The sequence below is a fragment of the Prionailurus viverrinus genome, chromosome D1 (assembly GCF_022837055.1).
Source record: "Prionailurus viverrinus isolate Anna chromosome D1, UM_Priviv_1.0, whole genome shotgun sequence".
NCBI classification, from domain to species: Eukaryota; Metazoa; Chordata; class Mammalia; order Carnivora; family Felidae; genus Prionailurus; species Prionailurus viverrinus.
This window is the reverse complement of record NC_062570.1, coordinates 54,020,139-54,034,905: the sequence shown is the minus strand read 5'-3', so window position 1 is coordinate 54,034,905 and position 14,767 is coordinate 54,020,139. Positions and strand designations below refer to the sequence as shown.

General features: G+C 36.0%; 1 protein-coding gene across 5 annotated transcripts in view; it reads right to left on the bottom strand.

Annotated features, from left to right (window-relative positions):
* NARS2 (asparaginyl-tRNA synthetase 2, mitochondrial) overlaps positions 1 to 14,767 on the bottom strand; it is a 138,300-nt gene that overhangs the window by 31,597 nt on the left and 91,936 nt on the right. For all 5 annotated transcript variants that reach the window (XR_007156508.1, XR_007156509.1, XM_047879162.1 and 2 more), the window contains exons 7-10: positions 14,312 to 14,444; positions 10,312 to 10,410; positions 10,170 to 10,207; positions 630 to 696 (exon numbers count right to left, since the gene is read on the bottom strand). Coding sequence is in view for 3 of the 5 variants with exons in the window: in XM_047879162.1 (XP_047735118.1) it covers positions 630 to 696; positions 10,170 to 10,207; positions 10,312 to 10,410; positions 14,312 to 14,444 (337 nt within the window). In the remaining 2 variants the exon portion in view is untranslated. The remainder of the gene's footprint in view (positions 1 to 629; positions 697 to 10,169; positions 10,208 to 10,311; positions 10,411 to 14,311; positions 14,445 to 14,767) is intronic.

The window sequence follows — 14,767 nt, the reverse complement described above, 5'->3', positions numbered from 1 at the left end:
TAACAGGCGTAACTATTATAACTCATAAGAGGATCTGACTGGACTGGGGATAGGAACAGTATATGGAATAGTTTGAAGATAGAGTCATTATAGAAATTCTTAACATTATATTATTCCTACTGTCTGCCAATACCTTATAGAGAAGAAGCTCTGACATAGGAACAAGGAGACTCACCTCTAACATTATGTGCATGCCCACTGATAAGTCATGTGACCTCTCTGAATATGTTACCATTCTCTTAAAGGATTTTCACCTTCCTAAACTTGGGAAACTTCTTTATAACCCTTTAGTCATGACTATTATAAAGGATAGGATTCTACTTCAAAATTATTATTTATTCTAACTGTTTCAACAAGGTTAAGCAAACATAAAAAAAGGCCAATCTAAAGATAAGCAAATACTAAACACTGCTAATAAGAGAAATAAGATTATTTTAAAGGATTCTTTTTTTTTTTTTTTTAAAGTAAGCTCTACTCCCAACATGGGGTTTGAACTCACGACCCTGAGATTAAGGGTTGAATGCTCTACCGACTGAGCCACACGTCAGCATTGTTAATGACAGATACTAAGGACAAGAGCAGGCGAAGATACATATAAGTATTAATATAAATGTAAATAAAAATACTACCTCTGGGGTGAAGGTGAAGTTCTGAGATGCCCGCTTTAAGATCTCTACTGCTTCAGTATAAGAAATGCTGGAAAGGAACAGGATAAAAGCAGAGAAAAGTCAATGCAATGGTATGTTGTTAATTAGTCCATCTGAAAACCACAAAAGGCCTATTCCCATATAATCTTTGAGGTCACAAATGAGTACCAAGTGGTTATTGAGTAATCAAGAATGATTAAAAACAAATCATCACTGAGTAATCAGAAATTAAGGCTGATCTAATCGTACAAGAGTCTGATCAGTATGAAGAGAAACAGCCATTCAATAATCCTATTCCTGATCTACTTGTAGTGTACACAGAGGAACTAGTCACTTAAGCAAGTAAAGATTTTCTCTGAATTCATGCTATGCTAATGCCCTAATAAAAGGTATGAAATATTGAGGTTGAAAGAGCAAAAGTCTTTCCATAAAGTCATCATTCATTCATACAATATACATTTATTGAGCACCTACTATGTGCTAGGCATTATTCTAGGCACTGGAGAAATAGTAAATAAAAACAAAGCCTTTATGGAGCAGATATTCGTGTGTGTGTGTGTGTGTGTGTGTGTGGTGTGATGTGTGGTGTGTGATGGGGATGGTGGGTGGGAAGAAAGATAAACATAAAGAATATCATGTCAGGGTGCTATTGGAGCTGTGAAGAAAAATAAAGCAAGGTGAGAAGACAAAGGATGTTTGGGGACGCTATTTTATTAAACAAATTTTTTTTAATGTTATCTATTTTTGAGAGAGAGAGAGACACACACAGAGTGTGAGCAGGGAAGGGGCAGAGAGAGGGAGACGTAGAATTGGAAGCAGGCTCCAGGCTCTGGGGTGTCAGCACAGGGCCCGACGCGGGGCTTGAACTCACGAACTGTTGAGGTCATGACCTGACCCAAAGTTGGACGCTTAACTGACTGAGCCACCCAGGCACCTCTTGGGGGTACTATTTTAAATAAGATGGCCAAGAAAAGTCTCACTGAGCTGGGGACCTGCATGACATAAGGAAATGAACCATACAAATATCTGAGGGGAAGTATTCTAGGCAAAAGGAACAGTGAGTACAAAGGCCTGAAGTGAAGGAACAGTTTGGCTCATTCAAGGAACAAAAAGGTCAGTGTGCCTGTAGCATAGTGAACAAGGGGAGGAATGTCAGGAAATTAGATAGGAGAGACAGTCAGAGGTCAGATCTTATGGAGTCTTTCAGGCCATAGTCAGGGCTTTGTAATACATGCTAAGGGTTGTAAGACTGATTAGGAAAAATACCATTAGTTATCTCAGTAAGAAACTCTCATGTCTAAAGCAAGTCAAGCCAAGCATTTGTTTTAATTTAACTTAGTATTACCATATATGAACCATATATGAACATAGTAAAAAAAAAAAAATCACTATGTTTAAAAGAGCGTACATCTCCTGTCTCATAGCTACCTGTCTCCACTCCTGACATACAAACACTGTTATTAGTTTCTTGTGTATCCTTCCACAGAGTTTTATATACCTATTAGCAAATATTAATATACAATCTTGTTTAACAGATGACAGCCACAGTATACCTGCCATATACACTTGTTTTCCTCAATCATATGCCATGCAGATCTTTCCATATCAGTATATAAAGAGTTTCTTCATTTTTTTGAATTATTACATAATATTCCATTTTGTGGCTGTACCCTAATTAGTTTAACTACTAACCCACTGATGGACATTTCAGCTGTTTCTATCTTTTACTATTAGAAATCATGACTACATACATCAATTACAAATTATTCTACATTAATTCCATATTAATTATGAATATGGAAAAAATAGAATTGTTGGATCAATGTGTATTTACATTTACAGTTTTTATATATTTTGATACTGCCAAAGATTCTGCTTCCCTTTTATAGTGTTCTACCAATTTATGCCTATTAGTAGTAAACAAAAATGTCAGTTTCCCTATGCCATTTGCAACAGTACTTTGGATGATTAAAAACAAAAATCTACAATAAAACATCAAAAAAACCTCCACCCAAACCCCAAAACAAACCAAACAAAAACCCCAAGATCTACAAATTTTCTGAAGGACTTTGAGTTCAAAAAGTAACTTACTTAACACAAACTTATTCACTGAGGGAAAAATGAAGTTCATACCTCTAATAACTAATTGGAAAGAGTTATGTATATAGCACAAATGAAGCTTCCAAAGCTGTTCTGATGATTTTTCCAAGATGAAAAATTTATTCAAATTAAAATCTAGTATTACATAACAAGTTATTTCTAAGGTAACAATGGTGATGGTGTTGATGGTAGTAATAATTTTTAAATGAGTATTTTACAGAAGGGGAATAGAAGGTTAGAGGGGACAGTAAGTTGCCAAAAATCACTCACACAAATAAATAGTAAACCTGATGTGCTGACTCCAGAGCCTAAGCTTTTAACTACTAAGATAATGCCTAGAACACTTGGGAGTTTAATTATGCTCAATCAAAACAAACACAATGGGCTCTGAGTTCTCCCTCTGACTCTACCACTTATTGGGTACTATGTAAATCACTTTACCTTAAGGAAAACATTTTATAAATTTCTGTAATGTTTTATACAGCCAGTAAAAAAAAAAATTAAATATTTCTACTTGTAAAATAAGGGTATTGGACTACATTGTCTACAATTCTTTCCTGCTTAGACATTCTATTGTTCTATTCCATCAATTGCTTGAGATGATCTACTCCTTATACTGACAAATATAAGAGCTAAGTGGGAAGCACCAAGATTTTGTGCCAGTGATATGTTACTGCTACATTATTTTAAGAAAATGACTCTCTGTGTAAGTATCTCTTGTTATTCTGGATCTTCTGCCCCACTCTCCCTACACCCTAAGTTGAAGCACAGCTTTCGAGTTCAAATTACAGTTCTGACACTGGATATCCTTAGTGGCCTTTATCAACTTTCTCTCTAGTAAAATTTTTTTTTTGTATGTACAGAGAATAATAGTTCTTCTTCCCAGAAGTTATTTCTAAAGTACTTTGAGGAAGGAGGAACAGACGCTGATATTGCATGATGCAGTATCAAACTACCTTGATATTTAAATTTTTTATTGTTGAATGAAGAAAATTATTCTGAAGCTGTTGGAGTAAAACTGCTAAGAGAAAATTATTCGCATTCTTTGACTCAAATTCACAGATAAACGAAGAGCAAAAGAAGGTACGTACTCTATTGTTAAAAAAACCTTAATGCTATAAAGAAGAATAAAATAAATGAATTCTATCTCTGCTTGGTAAAGGCTAAATTCAATTACTACACAAGACCTTTAAATAATATATCTTCATAAAAAACAATCCTAACAAGTGGCCAAGAATACAATGAAATCTGTTTATGCATAAGAACACAAGTCACATGGTATCTTCTGTGTGTGCGTGTGTGTGCATGTGTATGTATACTTTGGGGAGTGTCTCAATTCTAATTCATCATGCTTAGGTCTACTCTCATGTCCTCTTATGGCTGTTAAAATCTTTGGTTTCAAAAGCTAGCAACACCCCCTCCATCTAGCATATATTCCACACCTTGAGAAAACTCTACGTCATGTCATTTATGTATACCCCTCTGGTGTTCAGTTCCCTTTTCATTTCTAGCTCCTGGAACTTCCTCCTACTTTCCAGTGAATTCAATAGTGTATTTAAAAATTTTTTTATAATTTTTAACAAGCATTTTTAGATGTTTTGTAGCAGGAGTTTTATTTAAGTTATCTAGCCTGGCACACTGTTTAAGCAGTATGGTCATTAGATCCTTTAAACAGTATGATAGACAAGTTATTACTTTTTTTCAAGTTTATTTATTTTGAGAAAGAGAGTGTAAGTGGGGGAGGAGCAGAGAGAGAAGGAGAAAGAGAATCTCAAGCAGGCCCCGCACGGTTAGCATGGAGCCTGAGGTGGGGCTCGAACCCGAGAACTGTGAGATCATGACCTGAGCTGAAAACCAAGAGTTGGATGCTCAAGTGACTGAGCCACCCAGGTGCACTGACAAGTTATTACTTTATAGAAGAGGAAACTGAGGTTCAAAATGATTAAAGATTTACTATTAACCAAATTCATAGTTGTAATTAGATAATCATTCAAATAGTTAACTATTCATCTTTTGCTCTAGATTTTAAATTCCATAAAAGGAACAATCCTTGACTGTATTCACTACTGAATTGTTAATGACTAGCATAGTGCCTAACTCATAGCAGGTAGCCAATAAATATGTGTTGAAAAATACTAACCCACTGACTAATGGCTGATAACAAGTATAGCCAGAATTAGAATCCAGGTCCTCTAAGCCATAGCTCATTGCATTCACTGCCCAGAGTAAACAGTGATACATGTTAACAGGAAACCTCAGGGAGAGGACCTAGCCTAAAGAAGAATACTCTCAGTCCCATGGTCGCGCAAATTTCATTTACTCATTCATTCCATTATTCAATAAATATTTACTGAGTTCCTGTTAGAGGTACTAAGCACGGGGGGTGTTGTAACAGTAAACAAAATCAACAAGCTCCCTACCATATGGAGTTGAAAACACTAAACAAATCATCACAGGTATACATTTAAACCACAACCATGATTTGTGCCGTGGAATGGATGATGATGCTGGCAATGATTGATAGGACATAGCCCACGAGGTCATTTCCCAACCTCAGTATTTTACAGACCTGGACTCCAAAGCACAAGTTAAGTGATATGTGACGGTCATAAGGACAGCAAGGAGCTACAGCTACTCTAGCATTAATTCCAGTGCCCTTTTGAATAACATGAAGCATAGTGGTTGAAAGCATGAGCTGTGAAATCAGACGAGTGAGTTTGAATCCCCATTTCATGTTTTATTTGCCTAATCTGAGTTGATTCTTCATCTACAGAATGGCAGTAACAACTATTCACAGAGTTGTTGTGAAGATACAATGAACTACTGGTGTATGTAAAGTGTATCACTACCTGGCACACAGAAAATAGTCAACAAAAGGTGGATATTTTTTTCCCATCTTAGATCTTATTCACTAGATAAGATGTTCTCTCTGGTTTTCTCTCCCCAGCACAGATCCTTCGGATGCCCAAATTAATTCTTTCCTACCTGCTTACTTACTACTTTTATCAATATGCAATGTTCAGAAGTGTTCTGTAAGCTCCAGATCTGTACACTGAAACTGCCTACCCAACATCTACCTGAAAAGAATCTCAGCCTTAACATGACACCTGATGATGATGATCCTGATACCTCCTCCCAACTTCCCCCAAAGGGGATACCACTTTCCGAATCTCAGTTAACGGCAACTCCATTTTTATAGCTGTATAAGACAAAAGGTTTGAAGTCACTCTTGACTTATTTTCTCTCTCCCGAATATTCTCAGCACATCCTGTTTGCTCTATCTTTAAAATATATCCAGAATAGAAAAACTATCTCCACTGCTACCATCCTGGCCTATGATGGTTATTTTATGTGTCAACTTGGCTGGGCAATGGTATTCAGATATTTGCTCAAACATTATTCAGGATGTTTCTGTGAAGGTGTTTTTGGGTGAGATTAACATTTAAATCAGTGGACTCTGAGTAAAGCAGAGTACTCTCCACAGTGTGGGCCACATCCAATTAGTTGAAGGCTTTAATAGGACAAAGGCTGGTCTCTCCCAAGAAAGAGGGAATTCTGCCAGCAGAATGCCTTTGGACTCCCAGCTGTAACTCTTCCCTGAGACTCTAGCCTGCTGAACTACTCCATCAGATTTTGAACTCCTCAAGGATCCACACTGTAGGAGATGATTCCTTAAAAATAAATATTTACATATACACATCATGTCAGTTTTGTTTCTCTGCATAAATCTAATACATGGTCTAAATCATCATGTACTCTCATCCAGATGACTCTAATAATCTTCTGGTTGGTTTTCTGCTCTCACTCTTGTGCTGGCTCTCACCCTGAAGTCTGTTCTCACCCAGTAGCCAGAGTGATCCTATTAAATCCAATTCAGATCTTATCAGTCCTGCACAGAACCTTTTGATGGTTTCCTTACCTTATTCAAGCAAAAACCCAAACTCTTCACAGTGACCTAAAAAGCTATACATGATTTTCCACCTCCCACCACCTTTCCTTGTCTTCTGTTATCCTTTTCCCTTATCCACTCCTCATTATTACTTGAACAAACCAGGTATGGCCCAACCTCAGGGCCTTTGTACTTGCTATTCCCTCTGCCTAGAATATTCTTTTTCCACATATCCATATAGCTAGTTCTCTTAGTTTCTTTAACTCTTTACTCAAAAATCATCTCAGTGAGATCTTCTCTGTCACACTAAGCAAAACTTCTACCTCTTCACTCTTTTTGTCTTATCTTCTCTCTCTTCTCTGGGTTTCTTCTCCCTTAGTATTATTCATTCTCACAGACTGTATGTTTTACTTATTTATCTTGTTTCTTATTTCCTCCCCAGAAATGTAAGCTCAATGAAGGAAGGGAATTTTATCTGCTTTGTTTGCTGCTTTAAAACAGTTGTTTTAGATTTTAGAACAAGCCTGGCACATTGTGAGAATTCAATATACACTGTTTTTTCCTTTTTTCAAGTTTTTATTTAAATTCCAGTTAGTTAACATACTCCATATACACTTAAGTGAAAGAAAAAAAAACCTCAAAAGCTTTCAGTTGTACTCCACTGCCTTTCGATTCTCTATCATAGGGCTCCTATTTCCTCTTTTTCTGATCTTACATCTGTTGTTTTGCTATTTATTCAGGCTCAACGACTCATCACTTTTAACTTGTAGCCTGAAGGTCTACACTGATATCTGAAATTCTCAGCTCAGTCAAGTATGCCAAGTTTTTCTTATTACCATTCTCCAGGACAGGCTGAATTCTTTATTCTCTTAGAACAAAAACTTCCTAAAGCTAATGACAGCAAGTGAAGAATGATACCAACTTACGTTCAGAAACAATTTTCTAGTCTTCTGAGTACCAAACTTAACTCCTATACACACTAAATACACCGAATACTAAGACTTATATAAATGATTTGTATTATTTATGAAGAGATTGCTTATTGCTCTTTTTCCATATCAAGTATGTGTTTGTTTTATAATAAACTGTAAAATGGAACAACCTATCTGATTAGTACGGTTAGTGGAATTAACAGTCTGATATCAAGTACTACTTGTATAGGATAGTGGAAATGAAGAAAAAATGTATGTGTTATACTTAAAACACAGATCTTTAGATTTAAAAAAAGTCACCAAAAAACCAGGTTTAGAATATATTATCAGATTAGAGCAATTGAAGGTAAATTAAAAAAAAAAAAGACTGAAACAGTAAAAGTGATAGGCAGACATTACATGTATGTATTTTATAAGTTGGTTTTTAAAAATTTTTTTTTTCAACGTTTATTTATTTTTGGGACAGAGAGAAACAGAGCATGAACGGGGGAGGGGCAGAGAGAGAGGGAGACACAGAATCGGAAACAGGCTCCAGGCTCCGAGCCATCAGCCCAGAGCCTGACACGGGGCTCGAACTCACAGACCGCGAGATCGTGACCTGGCTGAAGTCGGACGCTTAACCAACTGCGCCACCCAGGCGCCCCTAAGTTGGTTTTTTAGATGACACAAATGGAAAGATATTCCACGCTCATGGATTGGAAAAAACAAATACTGTTAAAATGTCCATACTATCCAAAGTAATCTACAATTTTAATGCAATCCCTATCAAAATACCAATAGTATTTTTTACAGAAGTAGAACAAACAATTCTAAAACTTGTATAGAACCACAAAAGACCCCAAATAGCCGAAGCAATCTTGAAAAAGATGAACAAAACCGGAGGTATCACAATCCTAGATTTCAAGAGGTACTACAAAGCTGCAGTAATCAAAATGTATAGTACTGGCACAAAAAGAGACACACAGATCAATGGAACAGATAAAGAGCCCAGAAATAAACATACAATTGCATGGTCAAATAATCTTTGGCAAGGAGGCAAGAATATCCAATGGGAAAAAGGCAGTCTCTTCAACAAATGGTGTTGAGAAAAGTGGACACCTACATGCAAAAGAATAAAACTGGACCACATTCTTACACCATACACAAAAATAAACTCAAAATAGATTAAGAACCTAAATGTGAGACCTGAAACTATAAACTCCTAGAGGAGAGCACAGGCAGCAATTTCTCTGACCTCAACCACAGCAACACTTTTTTAGATATGTCTCCTGGGGCAAGGGAAACAAAGGCCAAAATAAACTACGGGGACTACACTAAAATAAAAAGCTTTGGCACAGCAAAGGAAACAATCGACAAAATTAAAGGATAACCTATTGAACAGAAGAAGACATCTGCAAATGACATAGCCAATAAAGGGTTAGTATTAATAATATATAAAAAACTGATATAACTCAACATCCAAAAAAACAAATAGTCCAATTAAAAAATGGGCAGAAGACACAGACATTTCTCCAAGAAGATATAGACAGATGGCCAACAGATACATGAAAAGATGCTCAACATCACTCATCATCAGAGAAATGTAAATTAAAGCCACAATGAGGTATCACCTCATACCAGTCAGAAAGGCTAAAATCAACAAAACATGAAACAAGTGTTGGCAAAGATGTGGAGAAAAAGGAACCCTCGTGCACTATTGGTGGGAATGCAACTGGTGCAGCCACTGTGGAAAACAGTATGGAGGTTGCTCAAAAAATTAAAAACAGAACTACCATATGACCCAGTAATTCCACTACTGGGTATTTACCCAAAAAATTAAAAAACACTCATTTGAAAAAAAATGTATGCGTGCTTATGTTTATTGCACCACTATTTACAACAGCCAAATTATGGAAGCGTGTCCACTGATAGATGAATGGATAAAGAAGATGTGGTATCAATATGTACACGATGGAATATTACCCAGCCATAAAAAAGGAACAAAATCTTGCCATTCACAACAACATGGATGAATCTGGAAAGTATAATGCTAAGAGAATTAAGTCAGTCAGAGAAAGACAAATGCCATATGATTTCACTTATATGTAGGACTTAAGAAACAAAACAAAGAAAAAAACAGACGAACCAAAAAACCCCCCAGACTCTTAACTATAGAGAACAAATGGATGGCTACCAGAGGGGAGGTGGGGAGGTGATGGGGATTAAAAATACACTTATCTTGATAAGCAATGAATAACATATATAATTGTTGAATCACATTGTATCACCTGAACCTGATATAATACCCTATGTTAATTATATGGGAATTAAAATAAAAGCTTTTTAATTGAGCCAAATTTTGATTACTAAAGTATTAGTTTGAATTGCATTAATACAATTAATAATTACTCTGTTCATTTATCTTGCTATGATTTATTCATTTATTTATTCATGAAACATTATCACCTAGGAACCAGACATAAGAGCTATAAAAACATTTAAAACCTGGGCCTTCCTTGTGATAGGGAGATATATATATTTATATATATATAAAAATTAATGGAGTGCAATATATACTGTGATAAAGTGTAAACAAAGTTCAGAGAAAGTATAATTACTTACATTAAAAAGTTGTTTTTTAGCATATGTTCTAATCTGTCCTTGGTAAGAAAAGAGAAAAAAAATTATTAAATGCAATTATATTTATTATATGTAATTCATATACTTAAAGAGTAGATGGATTGGACTTTGTCCACAAAATTACCTTTTGACCAGGAGCTATGAATTTGTGACAGAGTTCAACATCTTCAGTACAGTTTGAAAGAACCATCATTGTTGCAGTCTTGAAGAGCCCCTCCATAACCTAAGAGAAATGACATAGAACTGCCTGACAAGTAGGCTACTTTATATGAAAACCTGTTTAGGGTGCGGACTGATCTCCAGGTTTTAGCGGCTATCAATCCATTAGGCTTCTTAATCCCTGAATGGACTATACCAAGTTAGTTCAGTTTTCCAGATTGCTTTGGGGAGGCAGTGCAACTTCTTCCCAGAGTGGGTAAAAAAAAAAAAAAAAGAAAGAAAGAAAACTGTATGACTCTTCTGTTCATAGTTTCAATACTTAGTATTGAAGCAGGATGTTAAACGAACAGCCAAAACTGACATCTCTCTAAACTGCAATATACTCACTGTAGAATCAGGACAATGACGGTACCTAGTTCACAGGATTGTTATGATAATTAAATGAGATAATCCATGTGTAAGACTTAGCTTTAGTACCTGGTTCAGAGAAGCATACAACAAACATTAGTTGTTGTGAACAGTAAGACACTTTGAGAAGTGCTTCATTCAGTCACTGGTAAATGAAAGTTGACTTTAAAATTGGAGGAGCAATGAGATACACCTATATAGATTTTATATATAGAGAGAGAAATCTACATAGATTTTTGCTTTGCTAAAGCATACAGTAAAAAGAACACAAATCATGATACAACACAAATCAGTATGTAAGAATTCATTCTACTAGGAGTATCCACAGACATCTCACAGAAGAAACTCTTGTTAGAAGAAAAAAAGTGGAATGGAAGATATTTCTAATCAAAACTAAAATTCTTGGTCTGAAGTCAGGGAGCTATTAGGCCCTCTAAATGTTGTATTCAGAAAGATACAGACATTCATTAAGTACAGGCTGACTCAAAGTCAGGTATCTTCCCTTCCTCTCTTGCATTTCTGGTACACCCTATCATGGCACCCAGAGGGTGGGGCACAAGCATCTACTGAATTAACTTAATATGACCAGATACAGGAACATACTTAATTACCAACGGACAACCAGATACATTTATTTTTTATATAGTGTGTGTGTGTGTGTGTGTGAGTGCATATATATACATATATATGTGTATATATATACATATATACATATATATATACACATATATATACACATATATATATACATATATATATACACATATATATATATTTTTTTGTAGAAGAGTAAGGAAAAACCTGATGAAAGAAGAACAAAAGGAAGCTAAAGATCTTTTCCCTTGAGCCTATATTACCTTCAATCTAACAGTGAGATAAAGAAATCACAAAGTAACTGAATTATTTATGAAGGGTCATATACCTCAATCACTAACAAAAGCTGGCACATATGGGGAACACACAAAAACAGGTTGATTGGATACCAAGCCTGTACTAGTGAGGGGTACAATACACCTATCTGTAAGATGAAGACTTTGACCACTGGGGTTGTTAAACTGGTGTGTTTCACATGAGCAGTAAATTTCCATTTGAAGAAGAAAATCATTGCCTTCTCTAACCTTGACTTTCAGACTATGCTCTATAAATATATTTGAAGAAAACAGAAACTTAACTGAACGGTTAGCATAACCTTCAGATGTTTTTAAAAATATATCACTCAATGGGTCAAAAATAGTAATATTTATTTGTTTATACCTCTTGAGGGTAAAATCCTTTGTTACTCTGATTTCATATTTTCATCAAGATAATAATTTCCACAGAATGTAATTTATAAAAGGGAGAAAATTAAGAGAAGCAGAAGATTAATTTTCAGGGACGCACATCTTTCTTCTGTCTTTAAGGAAAAGCTTGCATTTCAATTAATTAAAAATCATTCAACAGTGTGTGCTGAGTACCACTCAGTGGAATACCAAATAAGAATTATTTAGTTACAGAATATACAATTATAGAGCAAAGATTATCATGTTTAATAAATTCTAATCTAACTTTTGTCTTTGGAACTTTTCTCTGATATCTATGTTTGGGCAGGAGAGACAGAGAGAGTCAAGGCAAAAACAGGGAGTAAAGGGTGTGGTCCCACTGCTTACAATACTCTCACTGTCTAAATCAAAGAGTAATACAGAATAGGGTGGTATGCTCAGACTGAAAGCTGCTTAAGGAATTTTAAGCCTCCTCGTGAGTCTCAGATCCTGAATCCCCACAACTTAGAAAAGAGCTACTTGACAGCATTACTATTGCCATTTTTGGCCAGATAATTGTTTGTTGAGGGGGAGGGACCTGTACATTTTAGCATGCTGAACAGCATCCCTAGCCTTTACCCACTAGATGCCAGTAGCAACCACTCACCCGTCTCTTCCATCCACTTCCTAGGAGAGACAACCAAAAACGTCCCCTGGGGAACACTGATCTGAGAACAATCAGTGGGAGATGTTAAAGGGGTAAGTGGATACTGTAGGGTATGGTCAAAACACCCCTTCAGGACCACGAGTTTTTTCTCCACTTGGAATATTAACTGCTGATGTCTCATGGTTGGATTCCTCTTCAGGAACTGGCCAGGCCAAGAGTGCTGTCTTACGCAAGAGTATGTCTCCTCCAAGACTAATCCATGTCAGGTAACTGTTTGACAGGGAAAGAACAAAGGCCCACCACCCCCTTGTCTTCCTATGGGACAACTATGAACATTCCAGCTCCAAAGTTCCTCAAAGAATTAGCTAAGGCCTCTGTAAATGCATTGTAGTTCAACTTTTCCCTCTGCCCAATACAGATTTCTTCCTTTCCTTACAGATATTGTTCTCCAGAGCATTCCCCAATAATCCCAACCCCCAAATCTGCTCTATAGTTTGTTTACTAGGAAATCCAACCAGGACTGGATAATAAAATAGTAAGTCCGTTCTATTAGATGATATACGTGGTATTTATGTTTTAAGTAGAATTGGGCCATTTACTGGGTAAGAGTAGAAAGATATAAAATGAATAGAAGTGAGAGTTGATGAAAGTTGAAACATTCTGAACTTACAAATCCAAACTAAGATATTAGTGGTACTGGAGAGACAATTCATAATAACAACAATCATTTCTGGGTACAAAGTGCCATAACCTATTATTATTCTATGTGCCTTTATATATTATCTGTGTAATCCTCTGAACTACCGCATAACGTAGGAACTATTACTCTCATTTTACAGATGAGGGAACTGAGGCTCAGAGAATTAACTCCTTTGTCTAAGGTCACATAGCAAGTAAGTGGTGGAGCTAAACATTCCTGGTCCATCCAACTTCAGAGCTTATGTGCTCTATCTGGATTATGGCCTCAGCCTCCTAAAAAAGCTCCCACCCCCATTTTTATCTCCCTCTAAATAATTAAATTGTTACGTAAGAGATGTTTCTAAACTATAATAGACAATGGCTTTTCCCAACTGAGAACTCTTTCTCCTTTAAGTCCAAACTACTTAGTATGGCATTTACAAAGTCTTTCTTTCATAATCTGACTCTTGACTATCTCTCTGGCCGTACCTCTTGTCCCTCTTCTTCCCAAATAGAGCTCTGCTGGCTCCTGTACATGCTTTCCAATATAGCTATGGAGACATTTCTCTAACTATAAGGATGTTTTATTTATTTGCCTAACAAATAACAAGAGCTAGTATTTACTGAGCCTGCCATATGCCAGGCCCAATACTAGGTGCTTTACATTATACAAACATTATTTCATTTACTCCTCCCCATAACCTTATGAAATAGTTACTATTATTCTCATTTTATAGTTGAGAGAGCTAAAGATCATCAAGGTTAGATAACATCAAAACAAAAGTAATGGCAGAGCTGGGATATGAGCTTAAATCTGTCTGACTCTTGTACTTTAAAGGCACTTAATGTTTATCAAATTTAGTTCTCCATCTTCTTCACTCCATGAACACCTATAATGCACAGATGTACACAGAAGCATTTCAATCTCACAGATATCTGTTATTCAGAAATTGTTTTAAAACTTGCATACCTACCTGCATGAGATCTTGAAGACTCTCAACAAAAGAAATCTCAGCTTCTACCATATAAAACTCTGCCAGGTGTCTCCGGCTCTGAGAATTCTCTGCTCGGAATGTTGGACCAAAGGTAAACACTTGAGTAAAAGCTCTGCAATTCAAGATTAAAAGTATAAAAACAGGATTCACATTATTAATTTTAAGTATTTAAAACACTCAGTGTACTCTTAAGTATAAAAGGTTTTGTGCCTCTGTCTTGTCACAAATCCACCCATATTAGCTGCTATATTTCTCTAATGGGTGATAATAATAGTTTCATTAAAAATGTTACATTTATAGAAACCATTTTATCCCGAAGGAATTTGCAAATGCTTTACAAACCCTATGGCTTACTAAATATAGAATCAACCACTTCTGGGCGCACTCAACTGCAGCTGCCTTAAACAGCAGGCAACTACACTTCGCAGCAATCAA